The sequence below is a fragment of the Denticeps clupeoides genome, chromosome 10, assembly GCF_900700375.1.
Source record: "Denticeps clupeoides chromosome 10, fDenClu1.1, whole genome shotgun sequence".
NCBI lineage: Eukaryota > Metazoa > Chordata > Actinopteri > Clupeiformes > Denticipitidae > Denticeps > Denticeps clupeoides.
This window is the reverse complement of record NC_041716.1, coordinates 7,096,370-7,112,837: the sequence shown is the minus strand read 5'-3', so window position 1 is coordinate 7,112,837 and position 16,468 is coordinate 7,096,370. Positions and strand designations below refer to the sequence as shown.

The 16,468-nt window shown below is 44.1% G+C and overlaps 2 protein-coding genes across 2 annotated transcripts; both read left to right on the top strand.

The window, feature by feature from the left end:
- The first annotated feature begins 235 nt into the window (after window positions 1-235).
- On the top strand, window positions 236-9,914 carry klhl12 (kelch-like family member 12). Its single transcript, XM_028994910.1, has 12 exons — window positions 236-481; window positions 2,113-2,393; window positions 3,525-3,678; window positions 3,995-4,212; window positions 5,102-5,251; window positions 5,601-5,715; window positions 5,951-6,057; window positions 6,303-6,498; window positions 6,883-7,041; window positions 7,160-7,258; window positions 7,478-7,664; window positions 7,813-9,914. Exons 2-12 carry the CDS (start codon window positions 2,139-2,141, stop codon window positions 7,937-7,939), a joined length of 1,767 nt encoding a protein of 588 aa, XP_028850743.1. The 5' UTR covers window positions 236-481; window positions 2,113-2,138; the 3' UTR covers window positions 7,940-9,914.
- A 914-nt stretch (window positions 9,915-10,828) lies between these two features.
- Window positions 10,829-13,890, top strand: tuba5 (tubulin alpha 5). The gene is made up of 5 exons (XM_028994943.1): window positions 10,829-10,956; window positions 12,038-12,260; window positions 12,413-12,561; window positions 12,658-13,338; window positions 13,464-13,890. The coding sequence occupies exons 1-5, from the start codon at window positions 10,954-10,956 to the stop codon at window positions 13,755-13,757; spliced, it is 1,350 nt and encodes a 449-aa protein (XP_028850776.1). The 5' UTR covers window positions 10,829-10,953; the 3' UTR covers window positions 13,758-13,890.
- Window positions 13,891-16,468: the final 2,578 nt, after the last annotated feature.

The following is a 16,468-nucleotide window of genomic DNA, read 5'->3' as shown; positions in this document are numbered from 1 at the left end:
ACTTCATCAGTTGTGCACTGATATCGTTCACCTCTCAGCACTGGATCTTTTGCATAATGGATTTTCTAGGTGACCAAAACTATTTGGTTGCATCAGGGATTAAATAAAAAAAAAAAAAAAAAGCAAAACGCCACAGCCATTCGCCGCACGCACCCCTCAAACGTCTTGACGCTGCGTTTGTTTTGCGGAAATTGTGACTTTTTGTCGCGCGTTGACGCACACGCGCGTCGCGCCGGTTATGACGTAGTTGTGTTACGCTCGTGAGCGGCTCCCGTCTCACTACTTCAGATGCAAACGCGTCACAATAAATCAAGGTGACTGCAAACGCTCAGAACTCATTACGGTTTTTTTTCCCCACCTCTTCAAGTTGCCGTCATTTAGACAGGCCTCTGAAGCCAGAACCGACGTGGTGTCGGCGGACTATGAAGCTCCATCATCGGCGAGCGTAGCCTCGTATCCCCCTCACATACCTCCGCGAACGGTGGGTTCCGAGTGTTAAGTATAACCCGCGATTTAAAAGCGATGCAGATGTTACACATTACTTCATAATTTACGTCCTTGGTTGTTTGTTCTGCTCTGTTTTGTCCCCATCGGGTGTACCTGGCTAAGATGGCATGCTAGCAAGACGCACGTTTTGTCACTATTTCTTTTTGTCACGTTGATAATTAGCACTTGTAGAGTCACATGGTGAAATATATTGTTGCGTTTGCAGGAGAATTTTGTCAAATAAGACTGTACCTCATGTGTATGCTTGTTATTACCTCGTTAACTCATCTTAGCAGGGAAATGTCAGCATCTCGATTTCAGGGTAAACATTTATTTATTACCTGGATGAAATAAGCTCTGTTGTACCCAGTGTCGTGTTTACAGTATTTAACTTGTAGTTGGTATAGTTTACTTTAGTGTGGATATACATATACTTTACTGTACAGGCCAAAAGTTTGGACACACCTTCTCATTCAATGTGTTTTCTTTATTTTCATGACCATTTACATTGGTAGATTCTCACTGAAGGCATCAAAACTATGAATGAACACACATGGAGTTATGTACTTAACAAAAAAAGGTTGAATAACTGAAAACATGTTTTATATTCTAGTTTCTTCAAACTAGCCGCCCTTTACTATGATTACTGCTTTGCACACTCTTGGCATTCTCTCGATGAGCTTCAAGAGGTCGTCACCTGAAATGGTTCTCCAACAGTCTTGAAGGAGTTCCCAGAGGTGTTTAGCACTTGTTGGCCCCTTTGCCTTCACTCTGCGGTCCAGCTCACCCCAAACTATCTCGACTGGGTTCAGGTCTGGTGACCGTGGAGGTCAGCTCTCCACTTTTTGTTAAGTACATAACTCCACATGTAAATGGTCATGAAAATAAAGAAAGCACATTGAGTGTGTGTGTGTGTATAGATAGATAGATAGATAGATAGATATCTTTATTTTACGATTTCACTATGGGGGGTCTGTGTGAAACATTTCAATACACGGTATACTGTGTTAATCTTGAAGTAGCTGATGGGTCTGGCGTTACAGAAGCCAAGATACTATGATAGCAGGATCCTGCCCATTTAGTGATGATCAATATATTTATGGAACAGTCATGATGGAGATAATGATAACTGTTGGTTCTGGGCATTAAATAAACATCAGCACTGCGTACTGATTCAGTCTATCGATGTATATGGGGCAGTGGTGGCCTGCCAGGTAAGGAAGTGGTCCTGTAATCAGACGATTGCCGGTTTGAATCCCGATCTGCCAAGGTGCCACTGAGGTGCCACTGAGCAGAGCACCGTCCCCACACACTGCTCCCCGGGCGCCTGTCATGGCTGCCCACTGCTCACTCAGGGTGATTGGTTAAATGCAGAGGACACATTTCACTGTGTGCACCGTGTGCTGTGCTGCAGTGTCTCACAATGACAATCACTTCACTTCAACGCTCACCAAGGGTGATGAGATCAAAGCAGAGGACAGTTTCCCAATAACAATCACTTAAATTTTATATATTCATCAATTAATAATCCCACCTCTAGAAGAACTGCTAGTTCTGATTCAGATTTAAGGCATTGTATGGGAATTTGGGAAAGTATAAATGATCTGAAACTTCCTCTCCTTACAGGTAGCTGCATACTTGCCTGAGTTTGAATGGTGTTTCCAAACCGGGCGTCCCGGCCAGTAGAGATTCTGGAGACCCCTGGCCTGCCCCCCGCCGCTGCCATGGCTCCAAAAGACATTATGACTAACTCCCATGCCAAGTCAATCCTTAATGCCATGAACGCCTTGCGCAAAAGCAACACGCTATGCGACATCACCCTCCGAGTTGACAGCACTGACTTTCCTGCTCATCGGATTGTCCTGGCAGCCTGCAGTGATTATTTTTGTGCCATGTTTACCAGTGAGGTAACTATGCAAGGCATTGTTCGGGGTTCTTACAGTCATTAAATGTCATGGAATTGAAAAAAAAAAATTTTTGTATAGTTTTATATAGTTTTGTATGGGGACAGTGCTGTCCTTATCCTGCATCGTCCATTGTCCTTCTTGGTCCTGCTCACCTGGAATGTTTATAGTGTTCATGTCTTAAAACAAGTGCTCCTTAAATTGTTCCTTTTGTTTCTGATCTTCACAAGATTTAGAATTGGATTGTACAAATCTAACATATCCAGGTTGGTAAGGTTGTAGATTGTAAATGTACAATCGAGCGTGACTCAAAATGTGCTTGCAAAGAAACATACGATTTCTTGTATGGGAAAGGAGGCCAGAAAGCTCCTTGTTTGAAAATGAGCCTCTGGGGGAGCTTCATGTGTCATTTTCTTTGAAAGAGTGTTTGTTGAGCGTTTGTCTGAGGCTCAGTTGACCAAGATGATTTTGATGATTCCTTAGATGTGTTCTCAGAAATACCTGGTGAGCTATAAACTTTAATAACTTTAATAAATGTTTACACCGATTAGCCACAACATTGAACCAACCTGCCTGATATTGTGTAGCTCTTGCGCTGCACAAAACAGCTCTGACCTGTGGAGAGCTGGAGATCACAAGCCTGCTGAAGGTGTCCTGTGGTATCTGGCACCAATACGTTAACAGCAGAAACTTTAAGTCGTGCGAGGTGTGATGTGGGACCTCCATCATTCAGACATGTTTTCCCCAGCTCATCCCACTGTTGCTTGATCGAATTGAGCCCTGGGAAATGTGTGGGTTAAGTCAACATCTTTAGTGCTTTGACACCATTCTTGAACCACTTTTGCAGTCAGGCATGTAAAGCACAGCTACTGAAGAGCTGAAAGAAAACACTATTTCCATTTCTCTGGTTGTTTTTTCTCTGTACTAACCGATGCAGACCAGAACACAGCTCAGACCTCCGGACATAACAGTTCTCCTCACTAATCAAACATTCAACTGATTTCACTTGCTGCCTAAAATAATAAAAATAAGAATAAAAGTAAATAATATTGTCCTGTTGGGGTTTTTTATGTTGTAGTTGAACATGTTTCAGCTTGTTATGGCTTTTATGCTGTGCTTTTTTTTTTTTTTTAGCTCTCAGAAAAGGGAAAGTCATATGTGGATATTCAGGGCCTGACTGCATCTACAATGGAGATCCTTCTGGACTTTGTCTACACTGAGACGGTCCTAGTCACCGTAGAGAATGTACAGGAACTGCTGCCAGCTGCGTGCTTGTTGCAGTTGAAAGGTACCGATTACAAAGCATTTGAACGGGTTCCCTGTTAGCACACATTACAGCATGTCTGAGGTCCGGACAAGGCCGATTGTTATATCAGTGTACATCAGTCCGGAAGTGAGAGGAAATGGCAGCAGGCGGAAACAAGGCCTTGTGCTTCCTGAGATTAAAGCGCTCGAAGTTGACTCCATGTGGTACAAACTGACTGTGATGAGATTAACTGTAATTGAATTCTGACATTAAACCATTTAAGTTTTAACACGTTAATTTACTAATTTTGTGTGTATTGAAGTACAAAGTGACAGATGTCTTTGTCTGTGTGTTTTAGGTGTTAAAAGAGCTTGCTGCGATTTCCTGAACAGCCAGCTGGACCCTTCCAACTGCCTGGGCATCCGGGACTTTGCCGAAATGCACAACTGTCTGGATCTGATGCAAGCGGCGGAACTCTTTTCCCAGAAGCACTTTGCTGAGGTGGTTCAGCATGAGGAGTTCATGTTGCTCAATCAGACTGAGGTGGAGAAGCTAATTAAATGTGATGAGATACAGGTACGGAATGACCTAAGAGAGAAGGGTCATGTTCAGATCATGTGACCATTCTTTTTATGTGATACATCAGCTGATACATAAACACATACGCTAACTCAAATCAGCGGATGTATCATTAAAAGTTGACAGTTCTAAATTAAACCTATTGCTGGGGTGGGAATAAAAGCTTTTAAACTGCTGTGGCATTAGAATGTACAGAAGCTAATTACATGGTAAGCTCAACCTAACAATTAATATAACATTGTTAGAAAAAGAATGTTATATTAATGAAGTATTGTATGTTTTGCTCAATTTTGTATTCGTTGTATTCTGTGACACCGAAGCCCTGTGGTGCACGCAGTGTTACAAGTTCGAACCTGCTGCAGTGTTTCTCAGTGCCCCATCCCCCAACCCAGATACCTTTGCTCCTCCTGTGTGCGACTTTTGCTGCGGCACTCGGGGAAATTCCTGTCTGTAACTGTGCCCCTCACCTTGAGAAGGCTCAATTATCACTGTGGGAGGCTACATTTTATGATCTTCCAGCGGATGCGTACAGTGTCGCATGATTGCTGAGCCGGCCTTCTGCTGTTATCGTGTGCTTTTTAATCACGGTTTTGGTACGTGCAGAGATGAGCCTTCAGGCGGTTGCTTTTCGCCATAAAGCGCGGGAATTGTGGACTGCTTACGTTGTTCCACTTCTTTTGTTTTTCTTGAATGTACTCAGTCACGCAAAGCCTGCTCGTCTTCTTTTTTTCAGGCAGGTTAAGGCTAGTGAGCATCTGTAGGTGTCCTACACAGTTGGTGGTCTGTGATTGTTTTTACAGAATTGTGACCGAATAGTTTATTCATACACCATGTTTGTTCTTTTGTGTATTTATCAGTATTAATGTTGAGGTCGTGCGTGTTTTAGGTGGACTCTGAAGAACCCGTGTTTGAAGCTGTTCTGAACTGGGTGAAACACAACCGTAAAGAACGTGAGCCGTGCCTGCCCAGCATGCTGGAGTATGTGCGCATGCCCCTGCTGACCCCACGCTACATTACTGATGTCATTGACAACGAGGTGAGGCATGCAACACGTCGCCATTCCCCGATCAAGCCATTATGTTCCCTAGAAGCCTCCCTTTTTTAACCTCAGTTCCAAGCAAACTAAAGACCTGGACGTAAAGGTAATGTTATTCTTATGAGCTTAAACTGGAGTATGACAAATGAGGCCAACTTGTAGAGGTAAGATCTTGGCTGACAGATGCAAAATAACAAAAAAGAGAATTCCCCTACAGTGAAATTCATTAGTTTGTTCAGACAGAAAGTCATGTATAAACCAATCCAGAGCTGGCATGACACCAAGAGTTATAAGAGAACAGGAAATCGAGACCGCTCAGACTTCATCTTGGCTGTGTTGTGTCCTGCAGCCTCTGATCCGCTGCAGTTTGCCGTGTCGAGATCTTGTGGACGAGGCAAAGAAGTTCCACCTGAGGCCGGAGCTGCGGAGTGAGATGCAGGGCCCTCGAACGCAAGCCAGACTAGGCGAGACACCTCCAGCTGCATGACTATAATAACCTGTCTTAAATGACAGTTAATAGGAGACACGAGCCTTGTAGATATTTCAGACCCATTATTTGTGTTTTGCGGCTTTACAAAGAACATTTCATATGAAAATAGTCCTACATTCTTAAACTGTTAATGTATTTATACATTAGCCATGTCTAATAAAATCAACATTGAATTAGTTCTATTTGTTTAAAAATATTTCTTCATATAGGTGCCAAAGAAGTCCTGCTTGTGATTGGAGGGTTTGGGAGTCAGCAGTCCCCTATAGATGTGGTGGAAAAGTACGACCCCAAAACACAGGAATGGAGCTTTTTGCCAGTGAGTGCTTGAAAGAAGAGAAAGCGAAGTGCCTCAGATTTCCTCATTTTAGATAACTGTCCTGCTAAGTCTAGTCTGTGCTAAGTTGTGCTCTTGCATCATGTAATGAATGTCTTATTGTTCTCATGGTAAATTGAAATGCAATATGGGACTGTTACGGATAGATTTAAGATGTCATCTTTTTGTATTTGCAAGTGCTTCATTCTGAATATGCACCCACCACTCTACATCTCTACACATTTCAGAATATTGCCCGGAAAAGGCGTTACGTGGCCACTGTGGCTCTTAATGACCGAGTGTACGTAATCGGTGGGTACGATGGGCGCTCTCGACTTAGCTCAGTGGAGTGCTTGGATTATACCGCAGATGAGGATGGTGTCTGGTACACTGTGGCCACCATGAATGTCAGACGAGGCCTGGCAGGAGCCACCACACTGGGGGGTAAGATCAGTCGGCCTTTTCCTTCCTTAGATCTCACTTCTTATTCATAGAAAAAAATATATAAAAATAACTAACTGGCAAGAGTCTTGTTCACTATTTAAGTCTTACAATTTAGCAATGTGTTTGAGTAGTTGTAATCTGTAGAAAATCTTCACAGTATTGGTGTGTTCATTAAACTAGGTTCCATTAAACGTTAGCTACAGAGCAGGAAGTAGGAAGTTTGTTAAACGTTTTGAGAGAGAATGTGGTTCAGCTGGATCTGAATAGGGCTCACTGTTTCCCTACTGTTGCATGTAAATGCTGGAGCTCCCAGATTTTGCCGGTAGCATAAAAGCTCAGGTCAGCTGAAGAATTTAACAAGACATTATTGTCTCCGGTTTCCAGACATGATCTATGTGGCTGGTGGTTTCGACGGCAGCCGGCGTCATACCAGCATGGAGCGTTATGATCCCAACATCGACCAGTGGAGCATGTTGGGAGATATGCAGACAGCCCGGGAGGGAGCAGGCCTGGTTGTGGCCAGCGGGCTAATCTACTGTCTAGGTAGGGAGGGTTTGGATGCAGTGAGATTTGGTGGGTCTCACCATGTTTAAAGAACCAGACTGGTGCTACCTTACCAAAACAACTGGTCAGTTGTGTCCACTTTGACTGGCATTTACAGGTGGATACGATGGGCTAAATATACTGAACTCGGTAGAACGCTACGACCCGCACACAGGCCACTGGACAAGTGTCACCCCAATGGCTGCCAAACGCTCTGGTAGGTCAATGGCAAAAAATGAGAGAGAATAATTGTATGGGGTGGGTTAGTGTATTTTGTACAGACATAGTGATTGTAAACTGATAGAAGTGAAAAGCCTTTTATATTTTTGAGTGTTTGTAATGCTACGTTACCAAAATATAACACTCTCCCGATGATTTTTATTTATTTATTTTTTTGTTTGGTTTTGGCTAAATTGGCACGTATGCGCTCACACAGGAGCTGGGGTGGCCTTGCTAAATGACCACATCTATGTTGTGGGAGGCTTTGATGGCACATCACACCTGTCTTCGGTTGAAGTGTACAACATACGCACAGACTACTGGACCACTGTGGCCAGCATGACAACGCCACGCTGTTATGTTGGAGCCACCGTGCTGAGGGGCAGGCTGTACGCCATTGCAGGGTAAGATGCCATAGATGCCATTCCTTGTTGAAATCACCTTCTGAGCAAATTAGATTTGCGATTTATAGTTTATTATTATTATACATGAATTGGGTGCATTATTTGAAATACTGATCGTTTTGCTGAACGTTTTGCTGACCTTCTGCAGGTATGATGGCAACTCCCTTCTGAACAGCATAGAGTGTTACGACCCAGTCATAGACAGCTGGGAGGTGGTGACCTCCATGGCGACACAGCGCTGTGATGCAGGGGTCTGCGTTCTCCGGGAGAAGTGACCCTTTGAGCCACAGGACATAAAGTGGAACTTGGGGAAAGTTGAGGGAGGTTTAGGGGTGTCGGGTCCATGATTGTGGGAACCCTGCAGCTTTCACCTTACCCTGTTCTTTTATGAGCCTCTAGTGTGGGGTACAGTGAGAAGAGGGAGATGGAGACATCAAGCACACGTCTCTCTCTCTTTTTCCATGCGTACTACTGACCTAGTCGTCTGAATTGGTGTCTACATGCCTTTTTATTATGAGAAAGGTGTGCTGAATGACTAGATACATGGCCATTGGGAACATTGTGTCACTTGCCAGTATGTGATTGTTGTTCTGTGGTACTACCCGTCCTGCTCCCCCGTGAACCTGAACAATGAAGTGTGTTGAAGGAGAGGGAAAAACAGAAGTGCAATATTCAGTTTGTCTGCTGCTGCTGCTACAGCGGGGACAGCATGGCAGCGCGGGCACACACACTTCAGCTGCTGTATGCCTTATCGTAGCATGTGGCTTGACGTTGCACCAGCCCTGGTCTTTTTCTGACGTGTTCAATGCCTTTAGTGAAGAAACTGCAGTCGTTGCCTCTGAGAGTCATTGTGGTCGCCATGACATCATCCGTGCATTAACATTCACAGCATCACACCAATTTCTTTATAAAGGTGTACATGATTCGTGTGTGCGCTCACACACAAGGGTGTATTTCAGTCTGTTATAAGTGCATTTAGAATCTACCTGCCAGAGGGATTAAAGATTGTATTGTTCCATATTACTTTGTAGTTAAGTATGTTTGTCACTAACCTTGTAATTAGGCCCAATGCACCATGAAATGATGTCTGCTGACACAACCTTGGGCTATCCTTAAGGATCTGTACTTTATATAGAGGTTTTTTTTATCTTCCCAACAGGATCTCTGGTCTACAAATAAAGGGAACACTTAGTCACACTTCCGTAAAATCTAAGCAACACGGACACTCAATTTCACATGCTGTTGTGCAAATGTATTAGGCAACAGGTGGAAATTATAGGCAATTAGCAAGACGCCTCTGTCTTTGTGCAAGAAGAACAGGAGGAGCACTGCCAGAGCCTCCAGCAGGCCACAAATATGCATGTGTCTGCTCAAACGATCAGAAACAGACTCCATGGGAGTGGAAGGAGGTAAGCACAACCCAACACCATGCAGCACCAGAGGGCAGTGGTGGCCTGGCGGTTAAGAAAGCAGCCCCATAATCAGAAGGTTGCCAGTTCAAATCCCCATCTGCCAAGCAAAGCATCTTCCCCAGGCTGCCCACTGCTCAGCAAGGGTGATGGTTAAAAGCAAAGGACACATTTTGGTTAGTCACTGTTTTCTGTGCTGCAGTATTTCACAATGACAATTCACATTTTCTTTCACCAAGATTTACAGTTTTGCTACTGGCACCCTGTGCTCTTCACCGATGTGACATGTGTCAGTAATGGTGTGGGGTAGCATTTCTTTGAATCCAGTTTAGCACATCTGGGACATGATATCTCGCTTCATCCACCAACGTCACGTCACACCACAAACTCCAGGAGTTTGCTTTGGTCCAGGTCTGGGAGGAGATCCCTCAGGAGACTATTAGGAGGTGCTCACAGACACAGCACTGCACACAGTGAAATGTGTCCTCTGTATTTAATCCATCACCCATTAGTTATAAAAAGCACACAGGAAGCAGTGTGTGGGGATGTAATCTTGCTCAATGGGTCCTTAGTGGCACCTTGGAGGTTCAGAAGTCCTCTTCCTGACCCACAAATAATATTGATATCATTTAAGTTTTTCTTAAATCAAATGATTATATAGAGATGTGCTACAAGAACTGGGTGTTGGTCTCTTCCAACTCTGCAAACTAATGAATGATCTTCTACACGCAAATGTCTACATAATAGTATATTGCTGCCCAGAGAACAACAGGTTAATAGAGTCTCTTCCTCTACAAACACAATAAAGATTTGCCAATAAACAGCTTTGCTAAATCAATAATTGGTAAATGTTTGACAGTGTTTTTTCTTTTCAGTGGCTTTGTTTTCACCAGTTGGTATTGGTGCCTGTACTGTATACCAGCAGTTAAATACTCCAGATGTGGGTTGCACTATTCTTAGACATAAGCTAGAAGCCATGATAGTCCAATAATAACATAACTACACTATTCCTAAACCAATTGAGCCTATGAATCCTTTCTGTGCATATGATTTACAGTACAGGCCAAATATTTGGACACGACTTCTCATTCAATGTGTTTTCTTTATTTTCATGACTATTGGTCATGAAACTAAAGACTATCTGGTAGATTGGCCTCCACAATCACCGGAACTGAACTCAATCGAGGTTTGGGGTGAGCTGGACCGCAGACTGAAGGCAAAGGGGCCAATAAGTGCTAAACACCTCTGGGAACTCCTTCAAGACTGTTGGAAAACCATTTCAGGTGACGACCTCTTGAAGCTCATCGAGAGAATGCCAAGAGTGTGCAAAGCACCTGTGGTAGGGGCGGTAGTAGCCTAGTGGGTAACACACTCGCCTATGAACCAGAAGACCCAGGTTCAAATCCCACTTAATACCATTGTGTCCCTGAGCAAGACACTTAACCCTAAGTTGCTCCAGAGGGACTGTCCCCTGTAACTACTGATTGAAAGTCGCTCTGGATAAAAGTGTAAAAGTGCCTGTACTGTACATGTAGATAAAACCATGTAAACTTCAAGGATTAGGCAAAGAAAATATTCCAGGCCAAAGTTAACTTGACTTTAAACAAATTAGTCCCTTTGTCTAGTAGGAAATGAGTTAGTCTTCGCGCTGCAGACAACGCACTTAAATCCCTTTCGTTCAAAACTCCGTCGACGGGCGCTTCCAGCCAATGGCAGCAGGGGGGCGGGGTTCTGTCCTGCGGTATATAAGTGCAGGACGGCGGCCTACGGGTCTTCGTTGCTGTGTTGGCGGAGACACGTTGCGCGTCCGCGGTCAACTTTAGCAACTACTTTTATAAAATTATCATTGCAAGGTAAAAACAGTTTGAAAAACTTCAAAAATGGTAAGTGGTTTGTTTCTCGATTGCAGCTCACTGCATTTGCCTACTTTTTGATTGGGTTTATCGTCCGAAAGTGAATGCGCCAATTGTCTTAGCGATTCGTGATTTCTTTGCGTGAAATGGTACCTCAAACTAAAACGTGTTCTCCATTTCAAATGGTTTCTCTTGGCGAGCCTGGTTTTTAAAACCGGTGTAATCAACTTTATCAGGTATTGGGAGTCTTACGTGACTTCCTGATTTAAAAAAAGTTTACATGGCATTACGTTCTTTTGATAAGGTTGGGCTAAAAGTGAAGAACGTACATCAGGACATTAAAAAAGAATCTCTGGAATCTGTCGGCGAGACGCCCCCTCCAAGGTGAAAGGGGGGTGGGTGGCTTATATTGGTTCGTGTTTAGTATTCTTGTTAAAAACCTGGAGTGAAGGGGCAGACGTACGTACGTTCAATGAGATCTGTAAATTATAAAGTACTTCAGCTTTTTCAAGGTAACGTTGGTCGCATGTTGCTGTAATTATGATTTTTGTGTCGCGGTCCGCGGAAACTGGTGCGGCGGATTCCGTGTCATTTCGTCACGCCGGCAGTTCGGAATTTTTTTTATATATATCATATATTTTATATATATATATGAGAGAGAGGCCTCAGTGCCATTTTCTGCCTGGATTTGAATTAAGTGTTCGTATTTCCAAAAGGCGGGGGGGCTGTTAGGTGTCTTCTTACATAAATTCGATTCGCGTTTGAACGATTGTGACGTCACGAGGTTCACGTTCAAAAATCAAGCCCCTCCCCTTTTCGTATCTGCCTCTTTCACACGCCTTTTCTTGGATTGGTGGCCTTTGGTCCAAAGGAAGTATTGCGTATTCTATTCAAGTCATAAAACTTTTTTTTTTTTTTTTTTTTTTGTATGCCAGTGATTTTTGTAAGTGTCCTTGACTCATCTCATTTAGCCTTTGGGTCTTTTGGTTTCCGAGCCAAGTTCACCATGACGTCACCATGACTACTCGCATGCGTGACCTTTGAACCCAGCACATCATGATATCGTGTTCCAGAGTCCCCATAACCCACCCTCGTGTTCCTGCTTTCCTAGCGCGAGTGCATCTCCATCCACGTTGGCCAGGCCGGAGTGCAGATTGGAAATGCATGCTGGGAGCTCTACTGCCTGGAGCATGGCATCCAGCCCGATGGCAACATGCCAAGTGACAAGACGATTGGCGGTGGGGATGACTCCTTCAACACGTTCTTCAGTGAGACTGGTTCTGGAAAGCATGTCCCCCGTGCCGTGTTTGTGGACCTGGAACCTGCTGTGATTGGTAATAGTTTTATTTTATTTATTTATTTATTTATTTTTAAATTACTTTGCCAAATCTTATTCAAAGCCAACAGTGCCCACTAGTGGTCAAATTGGGAAGGAGTTTTTATTTTTTGTACATTTCCCTAAATGTTTCTCTTTTTCCTTTTGTAGATGAGGTTAGGACCGGAATATATCGGCAACTATTCCACCCAGAGCAGCTCATTTCTGGAAAGGAGGATGCCGCTAATAACTACGCACGTGGCCACTACACTGTCGGCAAGGAGATCATTGATGTGGTCCTGGAGCGTGTCCGCAAGCTGGTGTGCTTTTCCCCAATTTCCAGTAACATTCAGTTCTAAACTGTATTATGGTTGTATATTGGCAGCCAAATAAATTTTTTTCCCTTCCCTCTTCAGACAGATCAGTGCACAGGCCTTCAGGGATTTCTCATCTTCCACAGCTTTGGTGGTGGTACCGGCTCTGGGTTCACGTCCCTGCTGATGGAACGTCTGTCTGTCGACTATGGCAAGAAGTCCAAGCTGGAGTTTGCCATCTACCCAGCACCTCAGGTGTCCACTGCTGTGGTGGAGCCGTACAACTCCATCCTGACCACCCACACCACCCTGGAGCACTCTGACTGTGCCTTCATGGTGGACAATGAGGCCATCTACGACATCTGTCGCCGCAACCTGGACATTGAGCGGCCAACCTATACAAACCTCAACAGACTGATCGGGCAGATTGTGTCCTCCATCACCGCCTCTCTTCGATTTGATGGTGCTCTTAACGTTGACCTTACTGAATTCCAGACTAACCTGGTGCCTTATCCCCGAATCCACTTCCCATTGGTCACCTACTCCCCGATCATTTCTGCTGAGAAGGCCTACCACGAGCAGCTGTCTGTCGCCGAGATCACCAGTGCCTGCTTTGAGCCAGCCAACCAGATGGTGAAGTGTGACCCACGCCATGGCAAGTACATGGCCTGCTGCATGCTTTACCGTGGTGACGTGGTGCCAAAAGATGTCAATGCCGCCATTGCCAACATCAAAACCAAACGCTCTATCCAGTTTGTGGACTGGTGTCCTACTGGCTTCAAGGTGAGCAGAGAAACTTTTTAATCTAAATGAAAGGTTATGCAATTTTCAACAAACCTAATTTCATTTTTATATTTTATTGATAAAATATCAATAATCAATTACCCCCCCCCCCCCCCCCAAATCAGGTTGGAATCAACTACCAGCCCCCAACCGTTGTGCCAGGCGGTGACCTGGCCAAAGTTCAGAGAGCAGTCTGCATGCTCAGCAACACTACAGCCATTGCAGAAGCCTGGGCCCGCCTGGACCACAAGTTTGACCTGATGTATGCCAAGCGTGCCTTTGTGCACTGGTACGTGGGCGAAGGGATGGAAGAGGGCGAGTTCTCTGAGGCCCGCGAGGACCTGGCTGCTCTGGAAAAAGATTATGAGGAGGTTGGCACAGAGTCTGTGGAAGATGACCAGGAGGGAGAAGAGTATTAATGCTGAGCTGACATCCCTGATTTCCTGTTCTGATCTGTTCTTTGTCTGTCTTCTATGTTTTTTTTTCTATGTTTTCTTTTGTGTTCTTGTACTATTTTGTTAAGGCCATTAAAGAGCACTTTTTAAAACTATTCTATTAAGTGTGCATCTTTTCCTTTAAGTAAAGTGAAGTGATTGTCACATGTGATACACAGCAGCACAGCACACAATGCACACAGTGAAATTTGTCCTATGCATTGAATCCATCACCCTGAGTGAGCAGTGGGCAGCCATTACAAGCAGTGTGTGGGGACTAATTACATGATGTAAAATACCAATGGGTACTCATTTAAATGAGTTAATGTGTTAACTTAAGTGCATACACTCCCATATTCATTAAAACTGCACAAAGTGCTCTTCATGTTGCAGAAACTTTTCTCTCACAACAGGCTACGCAGCTCCTCGTCCAGGCAATGGTAATCTCCAAACTCGACTACTGTAACTCTCTCCTGGCTGGAGCCTCTGCAGTCACCATAAAACCACTCCAGATGGTCCAAAATATGGCAGCCCGCCTCATCTTCAATCAGCCAAAATACACCCATGTTACACCTCTCCTTACCTCCCTCCACTGGCTCCCGGTAGCTGCTCGCATTGAGTTCAAATCCTTGATGCTTACCTACAGGGCTGTAAATGGAACTGCGCCCTCCTACATCAACACACTACTACCTAGATACACTCCTACACGCTCTCTCAGATCGGCAAACGAAAGGAGACTAAAAATTCCTTCTTCACGGGGTCTCCGATTCCAATCATGTCTGTTCTCCGTTGTTGTCCCTGGCTGGTGGAACAACCTACCCTCCTCCACACGACTAGCCGAGACTATCACCACTTTTAAGAAGAAGGTGAAAACCCTCTTATTCCAAAAATATTACAGACAAATTTAACACATACACATGCATACACATTTAACAAACAAATACAAAATGTATAAATACATTATAATTTTTCTTAGTCTAGCACCCAACACTCTCCGAGCATGTTCTTCAATGACAAGTCTAAGCCTTATCAGGGCTCTTAGTTTGTATACTTGATATTCTATAGAAATCGAACGAGAATTGCTGGTGTCTTCCCATTGTAAGTCGCTTTGGATAAAAGCGTCTGCCAAATAAAGTAAAGTAAGAAACTTTTGACCAAAATAAACTTTAAAGGATAATCTTGATTTAGGCAGTGGTGGTAAAAAAATTGGACCTGTAATCAGGTTTCCATGCTGCTCCCTGGGTGCCTGTCATTGCTTTTTCAGTCTAAGATCTTGATCACAAAAGTGCACAAGTGTCCTCAGCTTTTAACCATCACCATCAACCAGCATATTTACATTTACAGCGTTTATACGCCCTTATCCAGAGGCACATACAATCAGTAGTTACAGTGACAGTCCCACTGGAGCAACTTAGGGTTAAGTGTCTTGCTCAGGGACGCAATGGTAGTAAGTGGGATTTGAACCTGGGTCTTCTGGTTCACAGGTGACTGTGTTACCCACTATCACTATATGTGCAGCCATGAAAGGGAGAAAGCAGGGTGTGGGGACGGTGCCTTGCTTTGTGGCATGTTGACGGTTCACGATTCGAACAGGGGTCGAACCCGTGACCTAGAATCTAACCCGGGCTGTGGCGGTGAGAGTGTTGCATCCTAACCTCCTAAGCACTAGACCACCAGGCACCGGGATTGACGTGTTGTCATTCCTCAAGATGCAGATGGACTAACAAACCCCCACAAATTGACAGCATGCCAGATATTGTAAATATTGACTCTTTGCATAATCTTGTATGCAAAAAAAAACCCTTTAAAATACTTATAATTATCCTTTAATGCACAACAGATCTAAAAACACTGACGCAGCAGAACCAGTATTTGTGTCATTCTTGAAACTTTTGGCCACGACTGTGCATCAGTCACATTAAATAACCAGGGTTACAATTACAGTTACAGTAAAACTGTAAGAATAATGGGTCTTATTCACGACCCCAGCGTGACCACTGGCAGGACGCGTGTCGGTGTTTTGCATGGAACTTTCACTTGAAACCTGAAAGACATTGAGTGCAACGACTAAACGTAGAATTATAACCGCGCGTATGCAAATCGCATTACATCAAATACCGAAGGCGCTCTCTCGACATACAGGATGCAGTCTGCTGACCTACTTTCCCCATTTGCTGCGGTGGAGATAATCCGCACCATGCGTTGCAATCGGATGTAAGAAGAAGAACAAAAACGTCGTATATTGTCCAAATAGCAAACGAGTGATATATATATATATATTTTTTTTGTGCTTCAAAAATCAACGAAGGTGTCTATGAATCTAATCTATTTAGCCACAAACCCCTCCCCTACCCACACGTCCGAGCTCGCAAGGGGCGACGTCCAATCAGCAACTCCACAGAGTCTATTTAAAGAACAAGTCCCGGCCACCGTGAGCTGTCACCTGGAGGTATCCCTCCGCGGGCGTAAACAGTGTTATTACGCCGTGAAAGGCGGTTGTGGCTCGATTCAATGAATAGAGTAGTTTTTTTTCAAGGCAGAGCATCGAATAAACATGATGGTTGTATTGCGTGGTTAAATTCGCCCCACTCCCCTTTTCAAGATAATGTGATGTGAGCTTCTCAAGGAAAATTTAGCCCTGGGAGTTGGCAACTTGATGGCTTGTAACGTCAAAGAATAAAATTGAGCCTTATTGT